A 12340-nucleotide genomic window follows, 5' to 3' on the forward strand; every position below is an offset into this window, starting at 1 on the left:
TTTTTTTCTTTCCTCTTTTAGGTCTGTTAATAAACTTCTTTATATTCTTTCAAGTTTGGTGCCTGTTTTGCATTTCTCCTAATTCTTATCTCACAGCAGATAAACAGTAATGAGTATTTTGGACCAAACCACTACAAAGACTCATCCACGGCTGCTGTTATACAAGTGCCAAGTGCACAGCCAAAATGGGAGCGTGACAAAGCTCATTATCCCCAGTAGAGATTGGCCTGGCTTGCAGGAGTTTCAACACTGAGATGGGGTCAGGGCTCGGTGGCAGCATGAAGAGGGTTGGGGAGAGGGTGGGTGCAAGAATGCCTGCCAGCTCCCATATGTGGCTGTCCCCAAGGGCACTGCCAGGCTGCTGCCTCAGCTCTCCCATACCTGGGGTCTTTGTCTCGTTGGGGATGATGCAGCGGACGAAGTGGGGCTGGGTGGAGCGCAGGTTGGTCATCAGCTTGTTGAGGTTCTCCTGCAGGGCAGACACAGAGGGTGAGGGGCTGAGAGGACAGCTCTGCTTCCCTACAACACTTCTCTTTCTCTCCAGCCCCTTCCCCCACACAGGCAGGGAGGGAGCAGACCCTGAGAGCCCCTTATGGCATGAGCAAGGGGAAATTTCCTCTTGCTGTCCTGCCAGTGGACATCTCCAGCCCCAGGGCAGGATCAGTGCCAGGGTGGGAGCCATGGCAGAGGGCACAGGGCTGGCAGACAGGCCAAATGGCACCGGCAGGTTTTGCTGTGCCACAGGGCTTTGCTGTGCCTGATGCTTCCCAAGTACTTGTAATTGCTGCAGAGGAGAGCCAGGGACACAGGACTGAGCATATTCCTGGTACAGAGCTCTGTGCTCAGCGCCCTGCAATTCCAGTGCTGGTGTCCACACTGCCTGCAGGCAGAGGATGCTAGGACATGCAGCATTTCCCTGCACCTCCACAGCGCTTCACCCCCTTTGGCCGTGCCAGAGGGCCCTGCTGATCCAGACTGCACCTCCTTGTCTCTCCAAGGCTCAGCCCTGCCTTTGCTCGTGGGAAAGGCATCTGCATCCTTGATCTTTCCAGCTCCCTTTCCCTGCTTTTACAGGCTCAGCCTATCCAGGACCAGTTCAGGGAAGGGAACACCTTCCCACAGCTCCACATCACCATGGGGCAACTCCTCACCGCAGGCACCTTTCCCCAAGGCCTGAGACTTGTCCAGAAGGAGGAAAGTCACACTTCTCCCTGAGCAGGAGCTCTGCCACAGAGCTGCCCTCTTCAAGCACCCCAGCACAGAATCACAGAATGTTCTGAGTTGGAAGGGATCCACAAGGATCATCCAGGTCCAGCTCCTGGCCCTGCACAGACACCCCAACAGTGCCTGGGAGCATTGTCCAAACACTCCCGGAGCTCTGGCAGCCTCAGGGCCATGTCCACTGCCCTGTCACCAAGAGGCTGTGATGGCAGGACACATCCCTCTGTGCTGCTTTCCAGTTGGTTGAGCTCTGGGTTGGACAAGTAACTCCTGTGCTGAGCATGGGATGGAGCTGTGTGACATCCTGAGCTGTAAAATGGGTCATGTCACCCCCCAGGACAGGGAGCTGCCTGCTCAGAGACCTGCAAGATCCTCCTCCATTTTCTTCTGCCCAAAGCTTGTCCTTCCCGCTGACAGGAATGAGGAGAGAAGTAGCACAGACTTAAAGTGATGTTCATGTAATTAATTATCTAAACATCACTACAAGTCTTAACTGCCGCTCTCTCAAAGGCGGAGGAGCTGCTGCAAGCGTCACGTGGGCAGGAGCAGCACGAGCCCAGCTCCAAGGGACCCTGGAGCCTCATGTCCTGCCCTAGGAGCATGGGGACAGGGGTAGACTCTGCCAGGCACAGGCCCCTTGCCCAGGAATGAGAGGGAGCTGGGGGCTTTGGCTTAGTGGTGGTCCTTCAGGAGCTCTGGTGCTCCTTCAGGAGCTCTGCTGGTCCCTCAGGCCCCAGGAGGTGCAAGAAGCCAAGAAGCTTGGCAGGGAAGTGGGACTGCCAGTGGGACCCTCAGAGCATGCTTCCCTCATAGCCCTGCATGAGGGGCTGGCTCTTACCTTGTGCAGCTGTGACACTGTTTGGAAAGAAGCTGCCTTTTTACGTTTCTCCTTGGTCCCTGGCTTGTGAGGCTCCTCTGTGGGGTTGAAATGTCGATTATTTACATCAGCAAAACATCTGCCTGGCTTGAGGGACTCAGAGGCACCCCCAAACACCTCTAAAATTCTCACAGCCCTTGCTGTTTCTAAAGCATAGGTGGTTGTGCCCTGCTGCAGAACAAAGGCACTGACCACCAAAAACACCTCCCACAGTACCCAGCTCTGGGTGTTGCTTCTCAGCTCCTGGTAGCAAGACACCCCTTCACCCACAAAGTCACAGGGCCACCACAACAGCCCTACAAGCCCTCAGACCAGCACCCACCTACTCAGGCCAGGCAGGATTTTAGGGATCAATGTGGATTTTCCCTTTGCCTGGGCTGCCAGGGACAGGGATGCTGCACCAACAGCTGGGCATGGAGGAGAGGAGGGGAGAGACTGAGGCTAAAAACGGGGTGAGGGTGTTCCTCACCTGAAGCAGAGCCCACATAGTTCTCATACAGAGAGGCCAGGAGCTTGTTCTGGGATTTCTGGAAGACGGACACCACTGTCTCGTTCAGGGGGTCCTTGTTCTTGTCCAGCCACCCCACGATGTTGTACGGCACCTGTCCCCAGAGAGGAAAGGTCAGGACAGCCCTGTCCCCGCCAGGGGAAGGTGTGGATGCTGGGAAGAGCTGCCAGGGACGTACCACACCAGCGTAGTGCACCACCTCAAAGTGGGCCTCGTATTTCCGCTTCTTATCCGGCCGCGGCTTCTGGAAGTTGGGCGACTTCCCGATGTGGTTGTCGTAGAGCTTGGACTTGAAGGTCATGTCAGTGGCTTTGGGGAACATGCACTCCTCTTCCAGGATGGACAGGATTCCCAGGGGCTGCAGGGAGAGGGGGGGATAAAGAGGACTGTGCTCAGCATTGCCACGTCCCATCCCAAAATGGGATTCTCTGTGCCAATGAGCACAGGCTTGACCTGGGAGATCCCATCCTAATCCAGGTGCAAGACATTGGCCATAGGGCCAAGCTGTCACTGGCATATTCCAGGCTGTATCTGACCTCCCAGGCCCATGTGGGACTGGCCAGCCCTGCAAGCCATGGGAGCTAGGAGCCTGCCCTGGTCCAACAGATTGTTGAGAAGGAGGGATCCTCTCCAGGATTGCTCCATTTCAAAAAAAAAGAAAGTTTCCTTCATGCAATGGTGGAAATATTTTCAAGTAAGAGGCACTGAGGGGCAAGTGGGTAGGAGAAAAGGGGAAGAGATGATTGCTCTCTGGAGGAAAAGGCTGCACCAGGTTTTGTGGCTCACCAGTGGGTAGGAACAGAATTTCCATGTTTTCATAAAGTCAAAATTTGTGTGAAAAAGGTCTCAGTGGGCTGGAAGCTCTGAACTGTAAGTGTGGGGAAAATAAAGCTGGGCACTTGCCACTGACTGGGGAGGGAATCATTTAATTTTGGTAGCAGAGCACCTCTCACTGCTGCAGCCTCTGCAAACAAACCATCCCCCAGCAGTACCAGCCCTGTGCCCTGCCTCACACTTTACCTTCTCAATCAGGTCGATGCAGGCCTGCAGGTCCAGGCCAAAGTCAATGAAGACCCATTCGATGCCTTCCTTCTTGTACTCCTCCTGCTCCAGGACAAACATGTGGTGGTTGAAGAACTGTTGCAGTTTCTCATTGGTGAAGTTGATGCACAGCTGCTCGAAGCTGTTGAACTGCAAGAACAAAGCAGACCTGGGTCAGAAGGAGGAGCTCCAGAAGCGAAGGGATTCACTCCTGTGCTTTGTCTGGGTGTGAGGGGTGATCCCTGCCATGCTCAGCTGTGTTGCTACCAGAGCAGGTAGCCAGCACTCACTGGAGAGGTGCCCACAGCAGTGTTAAATCATTCCCTGAGAGCTGCCCATTTGCTCCAGAAACATCAGACAAGAGCTCATTTCCTCATCAAGGCCAGCAGTTTCTTAGAGGAGATAGAGCTCCCAAACACCAGGGGACTGAGTTGTCCCTACAACACTCCCCTGAACCCACTGCAGGGGCCTGCAGAACTCACCTCAAAGATCTCGAAGCCTGCAATGTCCAGTACCCCGATGAAGAACTGCCTGGCCAGCTTGGTGTCCAGGGTCTTGTTGATGCGGGTCACCAACCACTTGAACATGCGATCGTAGGTGGCTTTAGCCAGGGCCCCCACAGCGTAGACCACCTGCCAAGGCAAACCCCAGAGCACACAGTGAGCTTCTCCTGGCTCCTGCAGGAGCCAGAAGCTGAGAGAGAGCTCCTCCTGGCACACAGACTGATCCAAGAAGTTCATGGTTACAGTACAAGCTCCAAAATTAGTTTTACATTCCTCACAAGTGTGTTCCTGCCTACCTAGCCTATCTTGCCTCCAAGGTCTTAGGACATAAATTCAGTTTAAAGGGGTATTTTCAGAAGCCTTGTGCCTGGCAGGAGCCTACAGCCCACTTTGGATAAGACACCAGCTCCTGAGGTCCTCTTGAACTGTACTTGAGGGCTGGCTTGCAGGACCCAGGCCAGGTCTGGGTTCCTAACTGGGGTGTGGCTGGAATCTGACAGGATACATTTTTGGTGCATTTGAGTCTCCCAGTTCAGATGAGTGTTCAGATGAGTTTTTTACTTTTAAGGGCTGAACTCTTCGCAGGAGTGTGACTGTCTCTGAAGCAGATCCATAGAGCCTGGAGCTCCTCTGGCTGGGATCCAGCACACATTTCAAAGGCACTGCACTGAATCTCCAGCCTTGGTTAATGTGCAAAGCTATCAGCCAGCTCTGCTACCCACTTTCCCTGCTGCTGAAAGCCAAGAACTGCAGATACACCTTCTCCTGCTCCTCTGGAGTCTCTTCCTACACCCAAGAGAGTGAACTGAGGCACCAGTGGTGCTGTGCAGAGCACAGTGGGTGGTGGGCCTGAGCACCCCCGAGCAGGGGACACGTGTCCTGTTGTCCTGTCACACTCACCTGCTCCACGTTCTGACCTTTGGTCACGTACTCGTTGCCCACTTTGACACGAGGATGGAGCAGCCCCTTGATGAGGTCAGCTGAGCTGATCCCCATGAGATAGGCAGCTTTGTCAGCACCTGGAAAGCAGCACAAAGGAATGAGGAGCACAAAGGCAGGAGGGAGGTCTGGGAAGGGAAAAAGGAACCAAAATAAAAAGTGACCAGCTCTTATGATGATCAGTGCTAACCACACTGGTTTTTCCACCTGCTCCAGAGTCTCCTCCAGTGTCTAATGTGATTTTCCATCTTTGATAGTCTATGATGCTTTAAAGTCTGAACCTCCTGCCTGAGAAGTTACTGCTTGGATACCTGCTGCACCTTATCAAGTGCTTATCAGGTTTTAGTCTTCTTGGTCTGGGAATCTTGATGCATTTTCCAGTGGAAGTTTGAATTTCCATGCAGTGAATTTTAAGTGACCAGAAGAGAGGTGATTGTCTTTCATAAACTCTTAATAGCAGACTGTAGCTAGAAAAACAAATCTGTAGGGAAGATCAAAACCTTCATTAACTGCCAGGTAGCAGCTAATGCCTGTGCTGCCATTCCTGAGGCAAAGAGAACTTTTCCTTCATGAATGTTAACATGACACAGACTGATCCAGGTAGTCATTTCTGCTGGATCCCTGCTCAAGCCTTCCAAGTAAGGGCTAGAGCTCCCCTCTCTCACCCTTGCACATGCTGGAAAGTCACCCTGTCCCTTCAGGTTTGCTCTGCAGCCTGACTGATCTTAGATCTGTGCTTTTCATTGGATTTTCCTGAGCAACAAACCTAGAAAAGTAGTGACTGTGTCCTACTCTAGCTGCTCTTCAGGAGGCTGTGAGCTGAGCAGGTCGTGCTCACGGCCTGGCTCACCCTCTGTGGATGCCCTGCCTGGAATGGTGTCCAGTGAAGTGCAGGAGATGAGGAGCAGGAGGAGACTGCACAAGATGAAGCCCAGCCAGGGTGTGACACCCTGTGATGCTGCTGACATAAGTCTGATGCAGACGAGCCCATCTTGCAGAGAGACTGTCCTAAATATTCCTGCCCAAGGACAAGCCCTTTGTGCACCCCCAGCAGGGCCTAAGACCGTGTGGGTGTTTGGGATCAGGGTCACTGACCTCCACAGGCCAGGCATGGGGAGCTACCCCAGCTTGGCCTTGCAGGAACGTGGGCACCCAGCCAGGCTGGGCAGGTCTGGAGCACAGAGCCCAACTCACTTTCAGTGCCATCAGCCTCTGCCTGCTCCTCCCGCTGCTTTTGCTTGAACTTCATGTTCCCAAAGTGCATGATGGCCCCCACTATTTTATAGCAGCCATATTTCTCGTCATTGCTGAAGCCCAGGATGTCCATGGCGTGCTGAGGAGACACAAAGCAGTAGAGATAGAACAAATTCACCACGCTGAGGTGAGGGCTGGTTCCTTCTCCCACCATCTCCTAAGGTGCTCTCCCTGGCCTGGGGCTGGGCAGGGTGCTCTGTCTGGTGAGCACCTAACCAAGGAAACCTGTCTGTGGGGTTTGAATGTGGCTCCAGCTCCCACAAGACCTATTTGAAAGCAAAAGGAATAGCCTAGCATGCACAAGCAGGAGGTTTCCCAAGCTGAGGGCTCAGGAGGAGACCTGACCAATCTCTACAGCTCCCTGACAGGAGGGTACAGCCACGTGGGGTCAGGCTCTGCTCGCAGGGAACAGGGACAGGATGGGAGGAAACAACCTCAAGCTGTGCCAGGGGAGGCTCAGGTTGGACATCAGGAAGGATTTCTTCCCAGAAAGGGTGGTCAGGCATTGGAAGAGGCTGCCCAGGGAGGTTTGGAGTCCCCATCCCTGGAGGTGTCCAAGGAAGGACTGGAGTGGCACTCAGTGCTCTGGGTGGGGACACAGTGGGGATCAGGCACAGGTTGGGCTTGGTAATCTTAGGGGTCTTTTCCAGATTTAATGACTCTGTGATCTTCTTTCTCATGGGCACTATGGGAAGTGCTCACGTGCCACAGGCCCTTCCTGATGCAGGGAATTACCCTCCCTTCCCTGCCTGGATGAGGCTGTTGGTGGAGACCAGAGTCACTCTGCCCCTTCTTGTAGGCTCACTACAACCGCCAACAAACCAGAGGGAATTCCCAGCTGATTTAAAGAGGGACACACCAAAAGCCAGGACACATCCCCAGAGCTGCCCAGAAGGAGGCTGTGCCCTCCCCAGGCCCCCGGGCTGTGCACGTACATCCGTGGCCATGAGCTCCTCGCCATCATCCAGGTTGTCCACTGTTGTCACCCCCTGGGAGCAGAAGTGGTAGTCGTAGGGGTTGAGGGACAGCAGCAGCATATCTGTTGGGGGGTGACATGCAGAGGGTTAGGCCAGCCTGGCAGGGACATCCCTGCACACAGATGGCAGCAGGAAGGCTTCCCCAGCCTCAACGAAAGGGCACCAGCTGGGGGAGGAATGGCCTCTTCCAGCACAGGCAGGTCCCACATGGGTCCACCTCTTCTGTGCTTGCCTCCTGCTTGCTATCTTGGGAAATGGCCTGGCTGCAGACTGATTTAGAAGTGGCCACCATGCCCTTGTGACTCCAGATAAGATTACTGCTCTCTCAGACCTGCCTAATAAGGTGCTGTTCAGCACCAAGCTCAGGAGCCCACAGCCAAGAGCTGACCACCCCAGGGGGCTGTGCCAGCCATCCTTCTGCGTGGGGAAAGGCTTCCTGAGTGTGATGTGGCACCGGGAGGCTGCTCAGAGCACAGAGCTGCCCCAGCACAAACTCGAATCAGGTGGGGGGGATGTCCTGGGGATCTACTCCAAGGCCCTGAGAGAGCTGTGCAGCTGTTCCCAAGCTCACCTGAAACACGTCATCTCACTAGGGAGGCTGAACGAGTTTGGAGGAGGCTGCAAAACACTTCCCTCTATCCCAAAATGAGTGAATCTCCAGCCTGCACACGCTGAGGTCAGTGCTGTACCCACCACCCCATGAGGACTGTGCAAGGCAGCTTTGCAAAGCTCACTCCCACCTTGCAAAAAGATCCTGAGTGACCTCTGCTCCTACACAGTGGCAGAAAGGGCTTTAGTCTGACTTCTCAGCCTGTGAGGATAACGGAGGCTGGGCTAGATGGCCTCTTGAAATCCCTTCCAGCCTGAATTATGCCCCAATCCTATGATCCTGTGTAGCTAGCAAAGCATTGAAGGGCAGAACCTGCATGGTGAGCTGGCTTTGCTAATTCCTGTGGATGCCAAAGCTGACAGCAGAGCTCTCGGGTTGTTCTCAGGCCATCCTGCTCTAAGGGCTGTCTGCATCTTTGGCTGCCTTACCTTGCAGCTCTGGTTTCTTCCCAGAGAGGATTTGGTAGTAGATGTGGTAGCTTCGCTCTTTGGGTTGCTGGAAAATCACTCTGGATTTTTCCAGAAGATCTAGAATGAAATAGGGCAGAGGGGGTCAGAGGAGGGCTTGTTCCTTCCCAGAGCTGAGCCCAAATAGTGGGATGAATTCCCTCCCCAGTGCAGCTACTCACAGATGTCAATGTCTGCAGAGGCCAGTTTCCCTGAGGGACCAAAGTGGATCCGGATGAACTTGCCCTGAAAACACACACGGGAGGTAAGTGTGGGCTTGGCTACATAGGTACAATTCTGAACAGGCCCTAGAAACTGAATTAATTTCCTGCTTCTTGCGCTTCTGCTGATGCCAGGCAAGTTACTGGGCTCTGTAAAGGGGTGAAGTTCTCTGGTTTGTAACCTGCAGAAGCTCAAACAGCATTGCCCAGGGGTTTAAATACCAGGCAGGCAGAAATTTCACTGACAGCAGATAAATGCCTGTCCTCAGGCCTATTCTTACCACGAAGCACTTCTGCAGGGCGCTGTGACACTGAGCCTGCCCACAGCCCCTGCTCTGTGCTGGGCTCAGGGTCTCCCCTAGCAGTGCCTCCCTCCCCTCCAAGGCACAGGAGCTCTGCAGCCACAGCAGAGCCAGGCTGGGCTTAGCAAAAACAATGCTGCATCTTGGAAGGGACACACTCATCTGTTCCAGAGCACTCTGGGCTGTGCTCACTGTCCCTCTCAGCTCGGGTCCTGCCAGGGATGTCTCTCCAGCCACAGGCTGTGACACCAGGGCCATTCGTGCTGGCCACCATTTACTGCACTGATGTAACTAGAAAAAACTTGGCCCTGGCAGTGCATTCCCACTAGGAAGCAGATCCCTGCTACATGCCCGTGGCTCACACTGCACGAACCCACAGTGCCACTCGCCGTGCCTCCAGCCCACACAAACACCCACAGCTCCCCGTCCTGCTGAGGCACTCACAAAACGCGAGGAGTTGTCGTTTCTTATGGTTTTGGCATTGCCAAAAGCTTCCATGGCTGGGTTAGCCTCGATGATTTGATCCTCGAGGGTGCCCTGGAAAACAAAACCAAAGGATGTGTGAGGTCCCACACAGCCAGAGGGGATCAGTCACCAAGAACTCGGGGCAGTGCCAGGGGCTCCTTGCTGCACTCCTTAGCTGTCCTTGAGGCACCTCCTGGCCTGCCCAGGCAATGCAGCTCAGTTCAGGGATCAGCAGAGCTGGGGTTTGCAGCAGTGCTCTCTGTGGGCTTCTCCTTGCCTAAACTGGTCCCTCTGGAGACCCAGGCTGCTGTCCCCTCTGCACACAGAAGTCCTCTCTTAGGAGCTACATTATGCAAACCAAGAGCAAGCTCGTGTTGTCACCACAACAGTCTGAATCATTTCAGGCTCTCTGACATCAGGCATTTCCTCTTCCAGCAAACCAAATGTCTAGGACAGCTCACACCAACAGCATATTGTGAAACAAGAGGTCCCTACACCAACAACATGCATGGCAGGGTCCCAGTGTGATGGGAATACACCACAGGTCCCAGCTGGCATGATCTGCTGGGAATACTGGAGCTCTCCTGAGCAAGCCCTAAGATTAATCCTCTCCTAACCTTGTTTTTCCATGTGTTTCTCTGCTCAAAGATAAAGAGACAGCCTCTGTCTAATGCAGGTAAAGCAGGACAGGGATTTGAGGAGAGCAGCAAGAGACTGGTGCCAAACCACATGAAGGACGGTGGGGTTTGACATCAGCAATAGAGTTTGGTGGCACAGGCACCTGCAGGATTTTTCACGGGAGTTTTTGCCTGTGCTCTGACACATGACAATCCACAGGGCTTTCCTTAGATGGGGAACACCAACTCTGGGCTCTGCCCACCCCGAGCCACCCTCTCTTTCCAATGCTGGAACCACAACTGCTCCCCAGCTCTGCAGCTCCAGGTGTGTGAAGGGCAAGAGAGACAGGGAGCAGCTGTGAATCACACAGTTACCAACACACTATCACCTGAGTATCCCTTGATCTCTTATCTTTAAACTCAGCCTGACCTAAAATTACCTGGCCTGTGAGATCCAGTGAGGGCAGCCCCAAGACCCATGGATTCAGCCCCTGAGCTGTCTCACTCTGAGTTTGTCCAGGTGGTCACTCATGTGATGATAAACATCCCCCAGCCAAGGGTGTGCACCAGCTAAAGGCTCAGAGAAATCAAGGGCCAAGGATGTGTTGGGAGCCCCAGGGGCTGAACCTTTGCTGGATTTCCTTGGAGCAAACACCTCAGAAATGTCCCCCAGACAAGGACATCAGCTGCCTGCAGTGGTGGGCAGAGCCAGTCTGGGGCTTTGCAGAGGGTGGCAAGTCCAGGCACCAGCAGGGCACTGATCTGCAGCCAGAGCACAGGGCTGCCTGTGGCAAAAAGGGTCTTCTCCTGCCCCTCAGCACCACCACCCTCAGCTGGGCTTTGAGGCTGAGGAGGATCTTCAGAGAGTGGAGGCTTCACCTCACCTTCGGAGGAGCCCACACCACCCCCAGGCAAACACTGGATAGGAATGAATGTTTGAGGAGTAATTATCCCTTGACGGAGAAGTTGGAGTCAGAAAGGCAGAAAGACACCAAGAGATGAAACAGCAAAGCTTCCAACTATGGGAAGAGGGGAGATACAAAGCCAAGTGGAGAACTAAACACTGCCAAGGTGCTGCTCCCAGACCTAAGGTAGAAGCCCCACACATCACCCCGTCATAGATCTGTGGTGCAGCAGAACTCTGTCCTCAGCATTAGAGTCCACAACACTTACCCCAGTTTTAGTGGCAAGAGCTGCCTAGAGAAAGGAGAGAAAATTGTCTTTAGAAATCCAGAAAAGTCAGGCAAGAACCACAAGAAGCATGGTCAGAAAAGCAGGGCATGACCATTTAGTGCCAAAAAAAGTCCAAGAAAAAAAAAACCTGGGAGGATTAAACTTTATAGGAGAGGCCAAAAAGTTGTTAAATAGATTAGCTCAAAAAAATAAAGAAATGCATCAAAAAGCAAGAACAGTTAAATTCAAACTCAAAGAAGGGGAAAGAAAATAATGCTGAAGTGTTGCTTGTCAGATACCTAAAGCAGCCAGTTTGCTTCCACGAGGGGAAAGCAGGCTGGAGCCTCAAGGTATCCAGAAGAAATAAGCAATTGCAAGGGCAGCTCAAAAATAACCAGCACCAAAGAAAAGCAAGAATCAAAACAAGAGCAAGAAAAGCACAAGGTAGAAAAGGGTCAAAATTAACAAATGGAGGGGAAAAAAGGAGAAAATGCTGAAAAGCAAGGCTTAAAAGAGGCAAGGTGGGAAATGGAAGGTTTACTTCATCCCTTTAATGCTGCTTAAGAACATCACTGGGGTGTTGAAGGAGGAAGAGAAGAGAAGGAGAACAACTAAAGAACACCTCTTCCAGGCTGCACGGATTGAGCAGCCACATAAAAAAAGAAAATCCATTTCCCCTTGAGCAGAATAATTTCAAGCCTTGCTTGTTCAAAAGTCAGGGAAAAGCCAAGCCCTGGGCGGGTCAGACCAAAACTAGTTTCCAAACACAAAAAGTTGGGGAAGAAAAAGTAAGAAGAAGAAAGGGGAAGGAGGGGGAAAAAACTTTTAAACAAAGAAAGAAAGGAAGAAAACAACAAGAACTTGTTTCAAAAGAAGGTCTTACTACTTTCTTGCCCGGTGTGTCGCCCAAGGCTGCGACAATGGCAAAGTACTGAATGACCCGCTTGGTGTTTACAGTCTTACCAGCACCAGATTCTCCGCTTAGAGTAACAGAAATACACAGATCAAGGGCATGAGGCAAAGAACAGGCACAACTCATCGCAGCCACCCTGAAGTCTCAGAGGGATGGAGAGGCTGGAGCTCTCAATCCCGCAGCCTGGCGGGCTACGTGCTTGTCTTTAGGGCTTGCCTTTGGAGCGACACCCAGCTCCAGGCTCCCCGCCCCCCTGCCGGCTGCCAGCCCGGG

At 53.1% G+C, this 12340-nt stretch overlaps 1 protein-coding gene across 2 annotated transcripts in view; it reads right to left on the reverse strand.

Annotated features, from left to right (window-relative positions):
- MYH7B (myosin heavy chain 7B) overlaps window positions 1–12340 on the reverse strand; it is a 29049-nt gene that overhangs the window by 12451 nt on the left and 4258 nt on the right. The window contains exons 6-19 of one of the 2 annotated variants that reach the window (XM_017735134.1): window positions 12038–12134; window positions 11155–11178; window positions 9344–9436; window positions 8559–8622; window positions 8359–8457; window positions 7279–7382; window positions 6284–6422; window positions 5051–5169; window positions 4130–4279; window positions 3627–3797; window positions 2785–2964; window positions 2568–2700; window positions 2060–2136; window positions 382–469 (exon numbers count right to left, since the gene is read on the reverse strand). In XM_017735134.1, coding sequence (XP_017590623.1) covers window positions 382–469; window positions 2060–2136; window positions 2568–2700; window positions 2785–2964; window positions 3627–3797; window positions 4130–4279; window positions 5051–5169; window positions 6284–6422; window positions 7279–7382; window positions 8359–8457; window positions 8559–8622; window positions 9344–9436; window positions 11155–11178; window positions 12038–12134 — 1538 coding nt within the window. The remainder of the gene's footprint in view (window positions 1–381; window positions 470–2059; window positions 2137–2567; window positions 2701–2784; window positions 2965–3626; window positions 3798–4129; window positions 4280–5050; window positions 5170–6283; window positions 6423–7278; window positions 7383–8358; window positions 8458–8558; window positions 8623–9343; window positions 9437–11154; window positions 11179–12037; window positions 12135–12340) is intronic. The other variant, XM_017735135.1, reaches the window with a different exon arrangement.

This window comes from Corvus brachyrhynchos, unplaced genomic scaffold (assembly GCF_000691975.1).
Source record: "Corvus brachyrhynchos isolate BGI_N302 unplaced genomic scaffold, ASM69197v1 scaffold125, whole genome shotgun sequence".
NCBI classification, from domain to species: domain Eukaryota; kingdom Metazoa; phylum Chordata; class Aves; order Passeriformes; family Corvidae; genus Corvus; species Corvus brachyrhynchos.